At 41.9% G+C, this 16,015-nt stretch overlaps 1 protein-coding gene across 1 annotated transcript; it reads left to right on the forward strand.

The window, feature by feature from the left end:
- Positions 1 to 12,119: 12,119 nt before the first annotated feature.
- On the forward strand, positions 12,120 to 14,873 carry CYTL1 (cytokine like 1). The gene is made up of 4 exons (XM_063158052.1): positions 12,120 to 12,386; positions 12,493 to 12,537; positions 13,889 to 14,017; positions 14,210 to 14,873. The coding sequence occupies exons 1-4, from the start codon at positions 12,252 to 12,254 to the stop codon at positions 14,291 to 14,293; spliced, it is 393 nt and encodes a 130-aa protein (XP_063014122.1). The 5' UTR covers positions 12,120 to 12,251; the 3' UTR covers positions 14,294 to 14,873.
- Positions 14,874 to 16,015: the final 1,142 nt, after the last annotated feature.

Raw genomic sequence — 16,015 nt, forward strand, 5'->3', positions numbered from 1 at the left:
TCAGCAGCCTAACCCAAAATTATTTTGTATTTCTTCTAAGAATATAGTTGTCACATCTACTGTTTAATATTAGCTTAAGCACCAGAATAATTTGAAAGGGAAAGAAACACCCTCATTTACTTTAGTCTTATCCTAACTTTTAAGTATCTGCTTTCTAATTACTTATAGAATTCTAATAAACTTATTTGCTAATAAATGATGGTGTGTTCAACACTGCCCAAAATACTTATAAAAACTTTATGCCTATCTAGCAGTGATTTTTAGTAAAAGAAGCTGCAACATCCATTCCAGAACTTGTGACGTTTTCACCACGAGTGGAGAATTTTTTCTGTATCACTGCAGCATCTGGCATCTCTTAGCCTTTGTTCACCTAAGACAGGACCATGCAGCTCCTGACTCTTGCTCTGCTGCACTTGGGGAAGCTGTAATGGAGGGAGCGCCAGGAGAGAGAGTCCTTGAACTCAGTGCCATGAGGGGCTGTGCTCCTCTGGGACTTTGCCTGGGTCTGGCAGGACAAGCATACCTCATGGTTTGTCCTCATGCTTGGTCATCTGAACCATATACAAGCAGCCCACAAATCCCTGGTGACTTTAGTTCCTGTGATCAGAATCTACCAAAAAAAAAAAAAAAAAAAAGTTAAATAATAAAAATCTTGATAAATAAAATTCAATTAATAGCACATGAGAGAGAGTGTTAAATAACCCAAAAAATAAAGCCCTAGAATATAATAGAATTTCAGAGAGGCTCTGGCCTAATAGCTGCTCTGTTTCAGGGCTGAAGCCAAGTCCTAAGTGAGGGTGAGACCCTGATAGTTTTAATCAAGTTACTGTATCAGTTGTCCAGTTCCTGACACCAGCTGCCAAGGTGGATGCCAGCATCTGGCTCCACTCAAGAATAAAATGGAACTTGATTTTCCTCATAGCTCTGCCTTGGGTGAGTGAAAAGAGAAGAATGTATGAAAGAGTAATCACACATACATATATGACTTCTCTTACCTCCTGGCTTGAATGATTCTCCTCCAGAACCGCATACTGTGCAGCCAGCTCTTGACTCATGACAACAATCACCACTCTCCTTGTCTGTCTCACACATGGTAGAAACATGTTAGTGCTGGATATGCAAATATTTTTTTCCATGTTGTTTTTTTTTTCTTTTTCCCACTCTGACACGACCAGAGGATATAGGGCTGTCCTTGGACAGTGCTACCTGTGTTCAGAAAATGCCTATGTTGGTCCACAGCCCAGCTGGCAAAAACAAAGAATGTGAAAACACAATTCAACATGAGCTGAAGTTCAGATTCCAGACCCAGGACTGGTTTGTTTTCTCTTCAAGCTTTGAATTCTTCTAATAGAGGGCCTGTGTGTGTGTGTGTGTGTGTGTGTGTGTGGTTTGGCTTCAATATTTCCTGGAGGAATGTGTCCACACAGCTAAACAAAATACCTCCCTGGGGGCAGCTTGGGCTTCACGGTTGCTGCAGCACAGAGAGAAAATTTGATTTTACAAAGACAGAAATGGAGTACATCCTGCCAGGGTATAAGAAAATGTCATGCTTGACATCATTAATGGTCAAATGATAACATCGAAAAAATAGTATATTCCTTCAGTGCATTTAGATCTGGTGCCTTGAAACCTTGTCTATGTCTTTGGGAAAATAATGGGAGATAGATACATAAAAGTAATCAATACTTTTCAGCTATAAAAGGACTATGGTCAGACACCTTTTCCAAAATGCTCTTATATGCCTTGTAAGTTTGGCTTTTTTTTTTTTTCCCTGAGGCTTGGTCTGCTAACAAAGAGGTGTATTAAATACAGATGAACAAAAAATCTGCTCAGAGCTTTTCCTCGTGCTTGCAAATGCTGATTTGTCTATAGGGCTACTCAGTCCTGACACCAGGTCTCCCTCAACGAAGGTTCAGCTTCCTCAAAGAACAACAAATACATTTAGCCTTTTCCTAGCAAGTTCAACATTTGATGGAAAGGCTTAGAAAATGCTGCTCACTGAAGAGTTTTTTTGTTCCTACTCCTATCAAAGCATAAAGCTAAACAGAGCTGGTTTATTGGCATCAAGAACGGACAGAGTGTGTTTGGAAATGTAACACTTCTTTGAAAAGTGTGTGTAAAGCAGAATCAAAGAGTCTGCTTTGATCACTTTGATACTTTCCTGAATGTGTTTGGTTTCTTTGACTCCATTTGCTTCATTTCTCTTTGGTGTCAGAGAGACAATGGTGTGGACAATGCCATCATTCTCTGCCCGTTGCATTATTACAGAAGCTCATGTACCTAAATTATGCAGTAGGGAGAATTGGAACTGTATCTTTTTGATGTGAACAAAGTTGATGCCAATCTTTTTTGTTAGCCTATATTTAATGAGTAAAACGGGTTGATGTTGTGTGTGTAGCAGCTGCTTTGCTGCCTGTACATGTGCTTTTCATGTTCCCCAGGAGCAGAACCAGCCTTTCTGAGAGCACCCTGTAGCTGCACAGCGCTGCTGGCACAGCACTGAAAATGCTCCATTCAGAGCAGGTGGGACAACTGTCCTCCTCTGGCCAGGGCATTGTCACGTCCTTCTCTGGGCTGGACTCCAAGGCCTCCAGCTTCTATTTCAGGCAGCTGTGAGCTCTCTCCTAGAAAGCCATGGACCATTGTGCCTCTGCAGCTTCAATTCTCACCTCAGACAAAGTGAGAGTTACTGGTCAGCCACCAAGGCACAGAAGCAGAGTTCCAGCTTTGCCTGGGCTCTACAGCCTCAGTGTGCCTGACCTTGGGAGGCTGGGATGTATGTGCACAGTGGGCTGCAGGAACACCTCCCTTTCCATCCCCTACTACAGAATTCCCAGCAGCAGCCATGGCAAAATGGATTGTGAGCAAGGCAGGCTCTGATGGGCATGGAGTGCTCAGAGCTGGCCTTGGCAGGAGAGCAGGGCAAGGACCCAGCTGATGGAAGAGTAACTGGGGTGACAAGGAAAGAGAGGTAGAAGGGAAATATGGATGTGTTGTCCCAACTTTCCCATACACTGAATGTTCTCACTGTTTCTTTCTGCACCCCACTCAACCTGAACTCATCCTCCACAGCTATGGGTGGCCAAAAGTGGCCAACATGCCAGATGAGCAGATCCCTGCATTTATACTGACACCAGTATCTCCTTGTCCCTGCTGGCTGTAACTCCTCTGACACATCCTACAATTAAATTCACCTATTTCATGGCAATTCTAACGAGTGGCTAGCATTTATCCCATGATTAATGAGCAAGTATGTAGTAATTAACTTGGCACCTTTTTTTTTACATCCTCCATAGTCAACATATAATGAGTTCTTGCACTACAGTAGAAATTTTATGTGAAATCTCATAGACAAACACATAGTGTTATTGGATTTGATTCTTTCCATTAATCCAGTCTCTAGCTATCTGCTTTTTATTTCTGATCATTTATGTTGATACAGACTCCTAAATGTTGACATTAGGTCAGTGGAAGGGTGTATGGTTATACTTGCCACAAAGATAGATTGTGAGTAATACAGATTAAAACTTCAGCTGTGTGTCTTTGTATTACCAGGAAGTCATTATTTCACACAAGCTGCTTGGTTATAAGGTGATGAGTACATTAAGTCTGGATAATTTAAGACAAACAGACATGGTTTTCCTTTAGTATTTCCTCAAGATTACTGGGGAATTGGGAATGCTCTTTCCCTCTTGTGCACTCACTCCTGCTTTTACCCTTTTTGGGCTATTTATCTGAGAAACAAAGAACATTTAAACTTTCCCTGCAGACTTTAGCGTGACTTCACTCTTGTGTACTCTATATATATGTATATCAGAAGGACACTTTACATTTCAAAAGCAACAGTTCTCAGTTTTTTGAAGACAGCTGCTTATTTCAAGAGAGCTTCTCATTTGCAAGGGTAGCCTCAGCTCTCAGCAAGAAAGATCACTGCAGTGATATAACTAACTCTCATTGCTGATAAGATTGCTTTTAGCCCAAATGCAGTTTGCCTAGTTTTCATCTTGGGAAACTTCTCTAAATTCTCCAGTGACTTTGCCAGCTAGACAACGACAGCATCAGAGTGTGAATCGCACCATTTCAATGGGCTGATTGTGAAATAAATATGAACAGGAACAGCAGGGGGTAGCTTTTCTTTAGCAGTCACAATTTCCTTTTCACTATATGCCCTTAAAATGCCCAGGCAGACCATTAGCAGAGGGAAAGATTGATAGAATTGCATTTACATCTTAAATCAGGCCAAGTTCTCTCTTCCCTAGCCACAACCCTTCCAAAACATCAAACAAACAAACAAAACAAAACAAGAAAAGCTGCAGCCAAATAGAAAGGAGGAAAATAAATGTTAATTTGATTAGCCTTCCAATGGAAATTAGCTTAATGGTCCAAAATTAAAGGTGTAGATGTTTAAGACTTTGGCTGGTTCTACTCATGAAAGATATGTCTCTCCAACTAGAGTGATTCTTCATTCAAAATATTTCTTTTTGTGCCATCCCTCAGTGCTTTCCTCACTACATTACCCAGCTGTAATGTTGTCTCACTCTTGTGTCACTACTTCTTGTTTCTTTCGGGAATAATTATAAACCAAAAGTTTATAAAGCTGTGAGAGTAAGTAGCCACTTCTGCTGAGGAAGGCCCCTGAGGCAGCCTTGGCTCTGCCACCACCCAGCTGGTGACCATGGGCACACATCCCTGGCCTGGCACCTGCTGCCCTGGGCTCCCCACGGCACTGCTCATCTCAGGGCTGGCTTAACCCAGAGCTGGGCTCTCTCTGGGAAGCTGCCTGAGAACAGCCCTGCAGCCAGGAAGGGCCTGTCCAGCGCCTCATCCCTGCAAATGTTCTCAAAACTACCTGTGAGGATGACAGGGTGTTGAAGATTGTAATGCAAGATGTTTTCGATTACCATCTGTAAGGCAGATTACCTTTGTCAAGTGGGCAGTTTGCCTTATCTCTCTCTTTGAGTGACCACAATCACTCCTCCCTCAGGAGGGGACATCTGATAACAGAATATTGAATGTCACTGCATGACTGATAAGATCTAACATCCCATTGTGAGATGCTCCACCCAGAGGGAGGAGCCAAGCATTCCTAACTGGATATAATCCAGAGGATTTTGAAACATCCACATTGGCTTTTCTCCACTGGATTCCCCAGAGGAATAGCAGTTGTCTCTTCTTCCACGGGATCTTCAGAGGAAGAATACGTCCTTCTCTACAGATCCCCCTTGCTCCAACAGAACCACACCTGGCCCTTCAGGAGGACTGCAGCCACATTTCCAATTGGACTGCCACCAACACCCTGACCCACAGGGTGTCAGGTTGGGTTCTGACTCTGTCAGTGCTGTTCTAGTGTACTGCATTGTTTTATTTTATCCTTTATTTTTTTTTTCTTTTCCCTATTAAAGAACAGTTATTTTCTGCTCTCATATTTTTTGCCTGAGAGCCCCTTAATTTAAAATTTATAGCAATGTGGAGGGGTGTGGAGGGTTTACATTCTCCATTTCAGGGGAGGCTCCTGCCTTCCTTAGCAGACTCCTGTCTTTCCAAACCAAGACACAGGGCAATCTCTGGGTGTACCCACCACAATCTCCAGCAAGACCCACCACAAGCTGCAGTCTTATTCTCATAGCAAACTATCAGCTGTACCATGTATGTATGCAGCTACATTCCTTGTATCCTCAACTCATTCTCTCCTTAGTCATCCCACTTCAACAAAACCAAACTAAAACCATACTTGTAGGGACACTTAGTCAATATGTGATTCAGAAGCAAAAGAGATCCTTTTTCTGTTTTATTTTTATCAAAAGAATTTAAAACAGAAATGCTCTTCAGGTTTAGGTGGCAATTGCATCTGAAACACAGTCTGTTGCTAACACCAGTTTCTGACACTGCCTGGTATTTATTTTTCATTTGTTTCAAGGCAAGCTGGCAGAACAAAAATACAATTACTAAGTTTATGGATTTCTTTTTTAATAAAATGAACCCCCATTCATTTTCATCACTTCTGGATATTAGCAAGTAGAATAGATCCTCAGCTATCCCCCTCTATTTTATACATTCATATTCCTTAGAAGAGTATTTTAGCTGTACAAGGTATTTGTCACATCATTTGGTTTCAAGGGACTGACAAAGCTCTGAATCTGTGTTGTGTCACCAACTCACAGGACTCCAAAGGTTTCTCTGTGAGAAACAAGAAAAATTGTGACTGATTTACTCTTACTTCGGCTTCAGGGCTTTTGTGCTGCTAAGGCCAACTGAACTGAACAAGTCTTAATCTAAAGTGAGAATGTGGATCCACAGGAGTCTGTGACTTGTGTTACTGATTTCAGAAATGGCAGGATTTCTTCCACTATGCTTAGTTATAAAACCTGAAAGCCGTGTTCAGGAAGAAAGCAGAACTAGGAAACCTGATGTATTGTGTGGACTTGTACTTTGCCTTCTCAGCCAGCTGAGATGAGAATTTATGTTACCTTGCAATTGCTGGGAGTACTGTTTGTATCCAGAAATACACACAACAACACAAGCTATGACATTTGCAGTTTTCTAGGCAAGAAAAAGTAGAAAACTGTGCCTGCTAGCATGCTAAGCAGCTACTAAAAAGCTCTTGTGTAGGCAGTGGTTCAGCAAAGTCTCTTTGGATTCTTGTTTGGCTTGGATTGGATTGTTATACAGAGCTGCACTTTCAGTCTCATCAATTATTTCCTTCAGTGACATAATTGTTCTGAAAGGTGCTGCAACACCAGTCCTAAAAATTAGAGTCCCTCATCTCCTTGTATATTAACCACAGTGCAGACAAGAGCTCCTTGGAGGGACAGCAGAGAGCTTAGACCCTGCATTTTTCAACATCTGAATTTCCCAGGGGGCTTGTATCAGGGACAAATTTGGTAGATGAATACATTTCTTTCTATCACCTCCAGTACACTCCTTGGTGGCTGACATAATTTTTCATCTGGAGGGTAATCAGGGAGGGTGGGAAGCTGACCAGCAATGATAAGACCGGGAGCTATCTGCCACATTTGCTTGTGAGAGAGAGAGAGGAGGATGGAAAGCAAGGCACAGCAGGAAAGTGCGAATAACTTGAAATACTGCTGCTGTAAACATGAGCAAGGCTCCCTCCTTGAAACCCTGCTATTGTAACCCTAACTGCAGTGTTAATAAAGAATGGTGTTAGCTTGGGGTAACTCACACAGGAGTGGTCCCAAAGCCCAGGCAGGGTCCAGACAAGGCACTTGTGTGTTCCTAGACAAGGCAGCTCTGCCATGGCCAGGGAGAGAGGCAGCCTGAAAGCACCACTGTTATTTCACTGGAGAGGTCTGCAAGTTACTCCAACCTAAAATTGACTTTTCTTAGCAAGGCGGTGAAGGCTTAAGCCTCTAAATCCTGCATTACTTGAATCAATAGGCCTTGCAGTCACTGAAAAGAGTATCCCTGACAAGGCTAAACCACATAATCTCCGTCTCCCTGGCGCTGATGGCCGAGTTCCCACAGTGTCTCTGGGAAATACCATTATCCCATCATGGAGACAGCAGCCAGCACAGAGACAAGCCAGGCAATGCCTGCACTGCAGTGACAGACACTGGTGTGGACATCTCTGTGCTGTCCTGGGCTCTGCCATCCTCCAGAGCACCCTGTGCCCTCTGGGTGCTGCTGCTGCCCAAGCCCCTGCTTTGCTGCAAATGTGGGCTGGGCACTGCCTGCAGAGAGGGCTGGTCAGCACAGACTGTGCAAATGTAACTGGTCTGAGGCAGCACAGGGAAGTGATTCCTGTTCTCAGCTCTGCTAGGCTGTCCTGTCTCTGCCCTGGCCCACAGGACTCCCCATTTCCTTACTCAGTGATGTTTTCCTTCAGGGAATGTACCCAGTGCAAGGTTTGTGCTAGCAAGACCAACAGATTTCAGGACACCTACTTTCTTTTTCTGACCCAGATGGCTTTACCTGCTTCTATAACTATTTTATGTAAGAAAAGGCTATTGGGCAGTAGCATTAGTTTCCTCAATATATATGTAAATTTTTTAAAAAAACAATAACAGGAAAGAAAAAAGAAGCCTCTGCCTCTGAGTAAGGAAAAAGGACTTTTGCTTAATTATCATGGGGAAAGGGCATTGCAGCACCAGCCCAGAGACAGCTCTGAGACCCTGCCTGCCTTGCCCACTGCTCACAGCTTGGCCACACCACACAGATCACCAGCAGAATCTTACTGCTATCAAGGAAGAGAAAACAAAACAATGGATGGGGTGAACCCCAGCTTCAAATGCAGGCCCACAGTGCTGCCACATCAGGCTTCCCTCTGTGCCAGGAAAATGCCAGTGCTGTGCACCAGCACCCGCAGATTCAGGAAAATGTGAGGTTGCACAAACTCTGCACTGAATTCCAGCTGATGTTTATGGAAAGCCTCAGCAAAGTGCGCTGTTGTACAGCAAGGAAAAACATGACAAACAGATGAGACCTTACCAAAAGGCCAAGTTTTCCAAAAAGTCTTGTCCTGCAGAGCAGTTAATCCCTGCTCTGAAGCAAGAAGTGACACCTTCACCACAGCAAACAGCTGAGTCACTTTGGGCTTTGAGATGCTGCTTAAATACACGGGGCTTTCTCTGTTTTACTCTTTTTATGTTCTACCTTTCCTATTTTTCAATATAATCAGAAATTCATTTCATGAGGTGTCTCATGACAGCCTCCAACAATCTTAAAATCAACATTTTCATTAAGCAGTTGGATTTTGGTATTAAGAAATCAGCAACTTGCAAGGGCTTCTAACAAAAGTTGGCGGACACCCTGGTAGACTGCTCAAACATGGGAGGAATTTCTGGCTGCATAGTGAGTCCCTAGACTTTTAGAATAATATTATTGGTTGAGTTTTCAGTAAATTGGAAGCAAAAAGACAACATAGTCAAATTTTTCTTTTAATAAAAATATGTCATTTTTAATAAAAATGATAGTTGTGTCATTGTAGGCTTCTAAGTTTCTTCTCAGCCCATGTGTCTGCTTTTGCTATGGAATATTCCTGATATAAGAGTAAATAAGTGCACTGTGAAGAGCACTCAGAGATGTGGTGACACCATCAGCCTCAAGGGTTAAGGCAAAACTGTGAGAGTGGTCCCAAGCCCTTGAAGCCCCATGCTCACTGAAAGAAGAGCATGATAAAGATGTGTCTGTGCTGGAGATATCCCCAGAGTGATGGTTGTAACAAATATGGAGACACTGACTGATTCCTGCTGTGCTCCCCGCTAATGCCAGCCTGAGCATTGTCCCATGGACTGGAAGGGCTGTAAACAGCAGCTTCTCCGTAGAGGCAATCCTTAGGCAAATTTTGACTATAATATATTTTGATCCTTTCCCCCTTCCCCCCCATAGCTCTAAATTCCATTTCCATGTCCGTTTTGAATATTGCCTGTAAGAGGCTATTAGCCTTTGTGAAGAACAGCTTGTGTTTCCCTGTTAAAGACCTTCTCTGCCCTAGGCGGGGAATGCACCAGAATTAATAAGTGGCTTTGCATAAGTGACTGGATAAAAACAGTCACTGAAAAGATTCTGGAGGGCTTTGGTAGCTGTGTATCTAGCTCACAGATGTGCCAGGTGCCCCAGACTGAAAGGACTCCCAGTGCCTGGTGTCACTTACAAGTTCTCCTGAAGACACCTCTGAGCTTCTTTAGAGAAAGAAGAAATTATTTACTCATACCTGGACCATAAATGGAATGCACTCAGAGATCAAGGATAATCTTGCTGATGAGCTACAAATAGAAATAACTGAGAAGAAAGTATTTGTCTTTGTTTAACTGAGTTGCAGATTCTGCATGCTGAGATAGGCAGTAGTGCTGATGAGATACTGGATATTGGATAATACTCATTTGGGTCAGAGTCAGCTATGCAAGTAAATCTGGCCCAGGGAAAAGATGTGGGTGAGGAAATTAAATTCCAGTACTTTGTGTTTTTTCAGGGAAAAAAAAAAAAACCTACTGTTTCTGAGGGTAGCTGAGCAAAACTCTCACAGCAAATTGTCTCAGCAATTTTTCCCCTTAACAAAATAGCTATTTGGGGCAGGGTTTCGTTGTGGGGTGGGGTTTTTTTGTGTTTTTGTTTGGTTTTGGGTTTTGTTTGCTTGTTTTGGGTTTTTTGTTTGCTTGTTTTGTTGGTGCTTTGGGTTTGGTTGGGTTTTGGGCAGGGGGGGTTTGGTGGTTTTTTGGTGTTTTTGTTGTTGTTGTTGTTGTTGTTGTTGGTTGGTTGGTATTTTTTATTTTTTAAATTTGATTAAGTGTTTTGGTGAAGCCTGGATCCAGTCTTTGCTTTCCTAAGTCATCCTTGGCAGCAGCTGGGTTGCTGACTAGTAGTACTGGGAGACCATTTATGCTGTTCAGAAAACTGCTGTTCTGGCAGAGCAGAACATTTTAGCAGCTTGCCAAACATGACTGTGATAGAAGGATAATATTTCACTCCTACCTTCAGCTATTCTTTACAATCACAGCAATGAGATGGTGATTAAGAGTCTGTTCCTTCCCCTGCAAGGCTCCCAGGCAGTAGGATGCTTTCCTTGGACATGTTTACATTGATGATCTGGCTGCTTGGGACCCTCTCAAAAGCCTACCTGTCTCCCTCTGGCCTCTTCACTGTCTTGTCCGGACAACTCTTCCCAAAAATAGAATCCAACACTCCTAAAATTCCCACAGCCAGGACTCCCAAGTTTTCTTTCCTCTCCAAGGATCTACCACTTTAACATTCAGGAGCACATGTTGTTACTAAACCAGCTGGTTTTTATGAAGGCAAAGAAGTGCATAACAAGACAGTAATATACAGCCCTGTTCTCCTGCTTCCCCCAGGTGTCCCCCAGGTGTTTTGATGCATTTAACTCAGAGTTCTCTGTAACATACAGACAGAGAGTATGTCTTTTCTCCAAAACTAGTTTTACCACCTTAAAAGGAATCTTCCTGGTGTACTACAATGTCAGGGGACTGCAGTACTTCATCAGATACTTTTTTGTTTTAGTTAATACCTTATTAAAATCTGAATTTAAAAATTTGGAGGTGGCATAACTTTCAAAACAACCAGTTCTTCATTCAAGGGTACCTCCATTTTACGGGACAATTAACATATAAAACAACATATGTTCAGCTTCAGGCTTGTATCCCAGCATCTGGATTTCTCAGCTCCGTCTGGAATCTAATAAAAGAACAAAGCCTCATAAATTCAACCCAGAAAGCAAAATAACTTTTATACTTTTATCAAAGCCATATAGAGAAGCATTCACTTTGCTTGAGACTACAAATATATAAGTACATGGGTCTTCCAAAGCAGCCATCACAAGCACTACTGTTTGATTGACAAATTGGGAATAATAGAATCATAGAATGGCTTGTTTTGGAAGTAACTTTAAAAATCATCTTGTTCCAACCACACTGTCACAGATGGGGACACCTTTCACCAGAGCAGGTTGCTTGCTCAGAATGCAACCCGACCCAGCCTTCAACAATTCTGCAGATGGGGCATCCACAAATTCTAGAGGTAACCTGTTCCAGTGTCTTACCAACCTCACAGGAAAGAATTTCTTCCCAATATCTAGCCTAAACCTACTCATTTTCAGTTTGAAGCCATTCCTTGTTGTGTCACTCCCGATCCTTGTAAAAAGTTCCTCTCTATATTTCTTCTAGGCTTCCTTCAAGTACTGGAAGGCTGTAATTAGGTCACCCTGATGTTTTCTCTTCTCCAGGCATAAAAATTCCAATTCTGTTAGCCTTTCCTCATAGGAAAGCTGCTCCATCCCTTTAATCAACTTGATGGCCTCCTCTGGACTCACTGCAACAGGTCTGCGTCCTTCCTGTGCTGGGGAAGTTTGCTTTTTGGAAGGATTTCTCTCATTCTGCAGCCAATTCAGGGAAGAGACAGAATTAGCACCTATGACACTTTGAGAACCCAGTGCTTTTCCTTACACGTATTTCTGTTGTTTGAGGTGCTCACTAGGTTGTTTTCCTTCTGGAAAGAAAAGAGCCAGTGGTGTTTGTTTTGGTTACCCTCATTCCCTCTTTCCCTGCTCTGGGCAGGAGAGCTCTTGCAGCTCTGCCTCACAGGCTGGCAGGAAATTCAAGACGGCAGTGAGCCGCTGCTCGGACCACCCCCAGGCTTTTCCTCCTGTTGATGCAGCAGACTATTTAATTGAGGGCTGATTTGTCCAGCTTACTCATTGATGCTCAGCAGTACCTACCTAACCAGTGGGAGTGATTTTTTTCCCTCCCTCCCTTCCTCCTCTTTTGGACAAGCTGCCCACCATGAAGATGCTGCTGCTGCTGGTTGCTCTGCTCTCCGCTGCCAGCGCAGCCCCTCCGACCTGCTACTCCAGGGTGCTGTCTCTGAGCAAGGAGATCACTGAGTCCTTCAGGCAGCTGCAGACCTCCACAACTGTGGTGAGCCCACCTCAAAACTGCTCCTGCACAGACACTGCAGGTTGCCACTTTTGAGAGCGATTTCTCTCCAAACAAAATTTCAGTGAGCTTTTCCTCCTTCCCGCAGGACTTGTGCGTGGGGACGCTGCCCAGGCTGTACTTGGACATACACGTAAGTCTGCACACTTTTCTTACTGTTGTGCAGGAAAAGCAGTCAATGAAAAGTGAGAATAACTCTTAATATTATACCTCAGAGGAGTGATTTAAAAGGATATTTAAAAGTTTAATTAACTAGGTAGATGAGTAACAAAAAAAAAAGTTAGTTTGAATCTTATTATTATCCCAATGGACTTTCTGAGATTTTACTTGATTAAAAATTTTAAAATTAGGAAATTAATGTTTTTTAAGTTATTACCATATACACACAATTAATTTACTGTGACAGAGCCTTTTCAGAAGTTAAGTAAGTGCAAACAAAACTTTGAATAATAGTGTAAAAGAAGAAATTTAGAATTAACTTTCTTCACTCAATAAATCTACATCATTTTATATCCTGATTGATTTTTGGCAGTTAGTTTTAATAAAAAGCAATGCAGGAATACCTTGCTGGCTTTTTCTCTTTTAAAGAGCTACTTGTTAAATACAGAAAGAAAAAGTGTGCCTGAGGATATGGAAGTGTGATACTGAGGGAAAAAACAAACCAGTAGTTGTCTCCCAGCTAAGAAAAAATAACCTGCACACACAGTTAGTATCCTAGTGTTCTGCAGTGGGGTATTTGATACATTTTGCTTCTTTTTCCAGTGTTCAACAGAGTAGATAAAAAATAGAAAATATCAGACAAAACAAATTTCTGACACATTTTTTCATAAGCAACTACACCAAGTCTTGTAATTCAGGACTCTCTAGATCCCAATTCCAGAGCTGCCAGCGTCTCACATCATGGCAAAGACCAAGGAATGTGATTCCAGCGCCTCAGTTTCCCTGGCTTTAAAGCAAAAGCTGGAATATTTATTTGCCTGCTTCACAAGGACATTGTGAAATTCATGTTGTCTGTGTTTTAGTTTGATAACACAAAGTCTGAGGTAAAAATTGCTTCGAAAAAATCAGGATTGGTCCCAGTTCCTCCTATTGTACAGGAACAGAGGAATCAGTCTGTGAGACCTTGATAATCTCTTCATCTCCTAAATCAGGTGCTCTCTAAAAAGTGAGAGAGTGTACCTATTCTGTAGAATACTCCACCTACTATGGGAGCAGATTTGATTGCTTTGGAGCTGCTGCATGTGAGAAATTAGCTGGCAGACTAAGACTGTATACATGCAATTTTCCAAGCACTTATTTGGACCAAACATCTTTGTTGTAAAATACTAATGATTAATTTACCTGACTAAAGGTTGCATAGATTACATGTACATAGAGGTAGGAATTCAAGGTTCCCACACAGCAGTAAGAATTTTGGAAGTGGTGGGCTTAACATAAATCTGTGTTGTGCAGGGTTACACAGACCTCTTTTGCGTGCTTTGCAGAATTACTGTGTGCTGGCAAAGCTCCGTGACTTTGTGGCCTACCCTGGCTGTGACAGAGTGCCTGAGGTGAATGAGCTGAAGGAAAAAGCCCGGAGCCTGTACACCATCCTGATCTCCTACTGCAGAAGGGTAGGTTAAGATGCACCAACAGGGACAGAGTCCCTGCTTTTAGCCCTGCCCGTCTCCACACCATCCCCTGACCACCAAAACTCAGGCTCTGGCTTCTCACTGTGCTGTCTTCTGCCTTCCTCCTTATAAATCTTACTCTTTTTTTTTTTTTTTTTTTTTTTTTTGTTGTTGTTTTGTTTTTTGTTTCTCCAGGACCTGGTGTTCCTCACTGATGACTGTAATGCTCTGGAAATTCCTATTTCACCTCCCATTGAACACTCCATCACCGAGAGCTAAAAGACACTTAACACAAAAGTTTTACCTGGGAAAGTTTCAAGGAGACCAAAAGTATCAAAATATGTATATGCAGTCTGTAGCATTAACAACCAAGATATTTTTCAAGCACATTAGCAATATAATCTCAGACCTACCCATTTTTCTCTGCCTTGGCAGGAAATGAATTGCATGCCTTGCATACCTACTGAGCTGCTAGGGAACCTACCATTAGGGAACAGTTTTTCGTTTGGCAAGGTACAATATTGCAGCTCAGCCAAATGCATAAAGTATGTTTTGTTTAAACATCAGAAACTAGATTTTTTTTTATTTTTACTCTTTTATGAATAACTAGACTCATATATATATATTCTCTCTTGACTTAGCTGTTTTTCTTGTATTAGATGGGCATGGAAGGGACCATATTTGTTTTTCTTAGAATGTTTGATAGAAGGACAGTAATGCTGTACTGACAGATTTCTCTGCCTGTATAGCTCATATGTATATATATATCTTGATAGTTTTTGATGTCGTATTTGTGAGAATAGAGGTGAAAGAAACATGTCTCTGTGGAAAACTAAATAAAAACAATCTTCTAATCCAAGATGCTTGTGTTGCAATATGTCTTTCAAGATCAAGCTGAAAGTGTCACTCTTATAAACTTACTTTTCACAGTCACTTGCAAGTTGTTTTTCCCAGCATAACCTTTTTTTCCATAGCAATGCAAACTTTGTTGTGTCTGCATGCTTTGACACAACAAGTAGTAAGTTTCTACTAGTAGAATTTTTCTATACTAGAAACAATTTGTTTGATGAAATTAGTGCTTTGTTTTTAATAGTATTTCTGGGTTGTGAGATAAATTCTGAGCCAGAGGCTCAGAAAGCCTATAAAATTTCAGACAGTTTTTTGAAACATAACCCATATAGTTGAGCCAGCAGGATTAATAAAATTTCCAGACAGTAACTCCAAAGTCATGGGTGTCTTCAGCATGTGCAGCACATGAGACCTTCATAACCAACAGCTCTTTGGCGTCAAGAATAGAAAATATCTTCCCCATATTCTTGGAAGTAGCTGCTGTTACCTCAGAGAATCCCTTCCTTCCTCCAGTGCAAGTAATTCCTCTCTCTCCAGAATGGTATTTGTTGACCATTCATCTACAGCACCGCCAGCCCTGGTGGCTTAGTCAGTGGTCTCACCACGTTTCATAAAAACCTTATCTTCCATAACTGGGTGTTTGCACAACAATCACAGCTCCTCTACTTGACATCCTGATGGTACAAATCAACATGTTTGGCAACTGTTATGTAAATAAGTGAATAACAAGATTAATTCAAAGCAAAAAGAGTGCTGGGGATGGGCAGGAAAGGGTTTTTTCTTCATTATGGAATCACCTTGTTTTGTTGAAACTACTAGTCTGATTTTAGCAATAGAAACTTTGACTGTGCCTTTGAATAGAATAAGGATGGGAAAATCTTCTTCCCCCTGTACCAGGAGAGGTACAGGGGGAAAAAGAAAACAAGGATTTTTCTTTCCAGTTCATTTCAATTTTAAGTGTACATTCAAGGAAAATGCCTATCAGACTTCGTAATTCCCTCTTGAAGATTAAGTCATCACAGGCTCACCCTACTAATCCTTTAGATGAACCATTCTGCCTGCAGTGGTTTCACTCCAGTGTCTCTGCAAGCATCTGGTAAGAGACAGTAGCAACTCAGCAAATCTGATCTAGTACCAGGCTGAACTCAAAAA

The sequence above is a fragment of the Melospiza melodia genome, chromosome 5 (assembly GCF_035770615.1).
Source record: "Melospiza melodia melodia isolate bMelMel2 chromosome 5, bMelMel2.pri, whole genome shotgun sequence".
In the NCBI taxonomy this organism is placed as follows: domain Eukaryota; kingdom Metazoa; phylum Chordata; class Aves; order Passeriformes; family Passerellidae; genus Melospiza; species Melospiza melodia.

What these genes read in the sequence shown, in the direction of transcription:
- CYTL1 (XM_063158052.1), top strand. Translation starts at nt 12,252, where the DNA reads ATGAAGATGCTGCTGCTGCTGGTTGCTCTGCTCTCCGCTGCCAGCGCA. An exon ending in TGCAGACCTCCACAACTGTG is followed by an intron (nt 12,387 to 12,492) that starts GTGAGCCCACCT and finishes TCCTTCCCGCAG; the next exon opens with GACTTGTGCGTGGGGACGCT. An exon ending in GGCTGTACTTGGACATACAC is followed by an intron (nt 12,538 to 13,888) that starts GTAAGTCTGCAC and finishes CGTGCTTTGCAG; the next exon opens with AATTACTGTGTGCTGGCAAA.